The sequence below is a fragment of the Myzus persicae genome, unplaced genomic scaffold (genome assembly GCF_001856785.1).
Source record: "Myzus persicae strain clone G006 unplaced genomic scaffold, MPER_G0061.0, whole genome shotgun sequence".
Taxonomy (NCBI): domain Eukaryota; kingdom Metazoa; phylum Arthropoda; class Insecta; order Hemiptera; family Aphididae; genus Myzus; species Myzus persicae.
This window is the reverse complement of record NW_019102547.1, coordinates 348,189-352,903: the sequence shown is the minus strand read 5'-3', so window position 1 is coordinate 352,903 and position 4,715 is coordinate 348,189. Positions and strand designations below refer to the sequence as shown.

The following is a 4,715-nucleotide window of genomic DNA, read 5'->3' as shown; positions in this document are numbered from 1 at the left end:
GAAAATGCTTTGAAGTTAATGGTTTTAATTTGAACAAAATGTATTCCAAGCCGCTCTCTTAGTGTCTATTAAAAGACGGGTAGTGGCTGCACTGCTATCTTGATAACTAAAGAAATCTTCGTGGAGATAAAATATGAGTCAATTAGAGGTAGATCAGGAGGTACAGATGTGATCGAATATTGAATAAGACGCCCAATCCGCTTTATTAAGATTGAAGGTACAATGTTACTTATCAATAGATTTTTGAAAAGGACCAGACGATTGGGTACCATGGAGATGGTTCCCGGCAGTCAAGGACATCAAGATTGGAAACTACTATGAGGGTCATCGAGGATGGACCAAGATAAAGACCAAATGATATAAGGTGAACAAAAAGATAGGTCAATAGCGTAATCCGGAGACCCCAATCGTCCAACATGAGTAGGACTACCGCTGTTCAGAATACAGACCTAGGGAACTGACGGTGTCTTATATGCAGTTACCGAGACGTGTAACGAATGCGAGCCCCAGCGGGATGGAAAGCGTTAGTCGCCACTAAGAAAGGGGTTGCGCCGGAAGAGACTAAAAAGGGAATCCTAGAATCGCTCGGAATCTAACAAGACCATATCGTTAAGAACGAGGATGTGCTCAGGAGGAACACCTCAGTATCGACGATATCTATTTTAATGACTTATGAATTATAATAATAATAATAATACTTTATAGTATAAAGTTTATACTACATTACTTATAATAATTTATAACTTGGTTTTTTTACCGATTACCATTATTTACATCTTATTACTTATTAATCGAAGTTAGGGAAGTTCATAGTACTCGTTAACTTGATTCAAATTTAATTGATGTATTATAAATTTAAAAATATCAGTTACCTTAACCTAGTAAAAAAATATAATGAACTTGCCTAGCCTTGCATGTAAACACCATTTTTTTTCAATCTATTCAACCTCCGGCCTCTGAACACACGTCCTCGCAGATTACATAGCCATCTACTGACAATATGATACAAGGTTTGGAGAATAAAAATGAATACACTTCATATTAGCCCCGGGGTTTGACATGTTGGGGAGCTGAAGCCCCCACCTACAATGAAATTAAATAACTTGGAATAAGCTTAACATTTTTTTGGAAATTTTCCCACCTTATTGGGTCTATGTACCCAACAATCACTTAAACCAACACATTACTGCCACCTTATTAGGATATCCGTTATCTAGGCCTAGATGGCCGACTTACATGGGCATCCCAAATCGAAGATAAACGATGGCTCAGCTTAAACAATATATTCTGCCAACTTTGATTTCATATCTGTACCACAAAACACTGTAACTTTATATACTCATATCGTAATTGCATCACTATACAACTTAGTACTCACATAACATAAAGACTATACCCTATAGGCAGATTAGGACAATAAGTAGAAGGTACTAAATAATTTCAGTTGCATTCAAAACTAAAAATTACACCAAATCAGCCCAAGCCCAATACCATTACTCGGGCATATCCTGCATTAATCCAAGGCTCCAAATTACATTTACCAGAATGCACCAGAGTAGAGGAACAAATAATCATATCCAAGACCTGGTCACCTGATATAAAATATGGGAGGTAAAAATGAAATGGCACGACGCGGCCGTGCCTGTAGCGTACGGATAAAAAAATAATGCAAAAAAAAACACATCATAAAAGAATTAAGACAAAAAATTCTATATGATAATCGTCATACATTGTTATTTCTCAATAAAAACGTTTGCAACCCATGACGGTAATATTTACTTCTTTGTACCAGATGCGCAATTTTACGAGGAGAAAGATGGATACATTTGGTTGTAGGAAACTGGTACCACTACACACTTACAAATAACCCACCTGTCTATTCAAACAAGATGATAAACCCTCCTCGTATACTTGGATTCAGCGCCACTGCAAGGTTTACTTAGGAAATTTATATTTGAATACAAATTCTTGATGCCCTATCTTCTGGAATACAATATTTTCCATACGTTCAGAGTTTTGATCAATTAGGTTCCAAACATTTAACACCTCCCATACTATACAGTTCTATTGTTTAGACCTTCATTATCTTAATAATCCAGGTTCTTGTTATCTGATGAATTCACTCAATATTTAACCGATTGCCCTAAAATTGATTGTATTTGGTAAGCATTAAAATGTTTTCTATAATAAATATTGGTGTGTAGTTATAAATTGAAAAACCATCTTTTGTTATAAAAAACAGTAAGTATCAATGTTGAATAACAAAATTACAACATAGTATTTTATGACATTGATAATAGATACATAATAAATAATTGGTAGGAAAAGTAGGATTTGTAATAAAAAATTGTCAAAACAGTTGAAATGTTAACATAATAATTTATAAAGCATATATTTAATATTATGCTCACAATTTGTTATAAAAGTTGCAGTCGTGACTAAATAAAGTATAAATTATATAATTTAATGAGACATGTTTGGTTAGTTCTTATATCCCCTCAATAGTCCCAGTTTACATTTGTTATAAGACACTTATATTTTACAGATGACCGTTGAGTTTATGTGTAACTACACAAATAATAATATAATAATAATAATAAAAAAGAAACATAAATTAAACCCATTAAAAATTATAAATGACGTTTACACAAGTAGATTATTATTACAATCTATCTTATTATTGTATATTCAAAACATCAGTTTCCGAAAAAAATATATAAACAACACGATAGTAAAATGCAAATAAAACAATTTAACTATTTTTAGAAGCATATGATTCAAAAAATTAAAAGAAATGATATATAAACATACATACATACACATATATTATTGTTTATAATACATGTTGTATATAAAATAGGCCAATGATTTTTGAAAAATATATTCAACGTTTCCATTGGGTTTCAGTATTCACTTAGTTATTAATCATTATACACATTAATTTCTCTTTAATTATTAAATAAATCAACCATGACTCAATAATCTCTAAGATACTTTACATTACAATTAATTTTTATGTACAAACATAATTTAATACTTTACAAAAAAAAAAATATATGTAATTAAAAAATGTATTTATATTAACAAATAATTGAGTTAATAAAAAATAGTAATTTTAGTCTCGTATCATTTATATTTATAATATGTTACAAACGCCTTGCACAAATAGGCAAAAACAAACTATACTTCACTTAACCATTAACATGTTGTCAAGCTTTAAATACGCCTTAAAAAAAAAAATGACAGTATTTTTTAAGAGAAAAACTAACAAAATTGTCGGTAGACAATACAACTATTATTATTTTTTTTTTAATAAATAATAATAATAAAAACATTTTTGTTTAAAGTAACCCTGTGTTAATATGCTTCAACATAGAGAAAAAAGTAAACCCCCCAATGTCTATGAAGGCCAACTAAGTATAAATATCTATCCATAAGAAATATTATGTATCTCACTAAGGGGTTTTCATTTTGATAATTATACATCTAAAAAATAATAAATTAACATAAATAATAATAAAAAAAAAAATTATGTATTTAAAAAAATATTCATGCAAATCTATACATGTGGCCCAGGCGTCGCATAATACGTACCAAAATGTCAGTAAAAATAACAAACTATCTGCCTTTATTATCAAATGCAGAGAGTGCAGCAATTGTGTCATTTCTTCTGTAGTACAGCAAATACGGCATACATGGGGGTTTTGGCTGACAAACTTCTTTATCGGTGACAAAACGTACAGACGCATCATCAAACCTTAACCATCTACCAAGTGCCACATAAAATACATCAGCAAAGTAGTGACCTTTGTTTGCCTCTTTACCATCATGATACACAACTTGAAATACAAAAAAAATAGTTATAAGTTAGTATTGGAGACGTAATCTATAAATGATCTGTTTTATAAACAATTTAAGCACCAATAATATTTATTTAGAATTATGAATGAATAAAATTGATTTTAAAACACACACTTGAAATATACTATTGTTCCGTAATAATCATTCAAAAAATACAATTATACAAACGCTTAAAAAAATTAGAAAAAATTAGTATAGTTGGGAATCATGTTAATACAAGATATAATTAGTTAATTTTATAGAAAAATTCCATATAATATACAAAACCAAAAATTGTATGTCTGAAATTAGGTATATCCATAAGACAAAAAATTTAGTCATATAGCCTAAATAAAACAGAAAAAATATAATTTGGTCGAGAATCAAATATAAACCATAGCACGCTACTAAATATGTCTTCTATTAGGGAAATCTATGAATCATTTTTTATGTTTAGTTAATTAGTAATTAAGTCTTGCAAAAAATCGGCCTGAACCTAAAAATGTGAATCCAACCCAAAAAATGTTTATGTCAATACTAGTAATAGTTACTGTTTCAGCTATTTCTTTAGAAAAATTCATGGATAGAAAAATTCCATACACACAAACCGAGGATAATATGCCCGTTCTTAGCACACCTATACAACAAAAAATAGTTATATAGGCCGGCTTAAATAAAACGGGGTGAAAATATAATTTGCCCAGGAATCTGATTGAAATACTAGTATTAGATACTGTTTCAGCTATTTCTTTAGAAAAATTCATGGATAGAAAAATTCCATACACACAAACCGAGGATAATATGCCCGTTCTTAGCACACCTATACAACAAAAAATAGTTATATAGGCCGGCTTAAATAAAACGGGGTGAAAATA

General features: G+C 30.1%; 1 protein-coding gene across 3 annotated transcripts in view; it reads right to left on the bottom strand.

Moving 5' to 3' along the window:
- Positions 1-2,921: 2,921 nt before the first annotated feature.
- LOC111032493 (ubiquitin carboxyl-terminal hydrolase 10-like) overlaps positions 2,922-4,715 on the bottom strand; it is a 10,804-nt gene continuing 9,010 nt past the window's right edge. For 2 of the 3 annotated variants that reach the window (XM_022312860.1, XM_022312863.1), the window contains exon 10: positions 2,922-3,839. In XM_022312860.1, coding sequence (XP_022168552.1) covers positions 3,619-3,839 — 221 coding nt within the window. In that variant the 3' untranslated portion in view covers positions 2,922-3,618. The remainder of the gene's footprint in view (positions 3,840-4,715) is intronic. The other variant, XM_022312861.1, reaches the window with a different exon arrangement.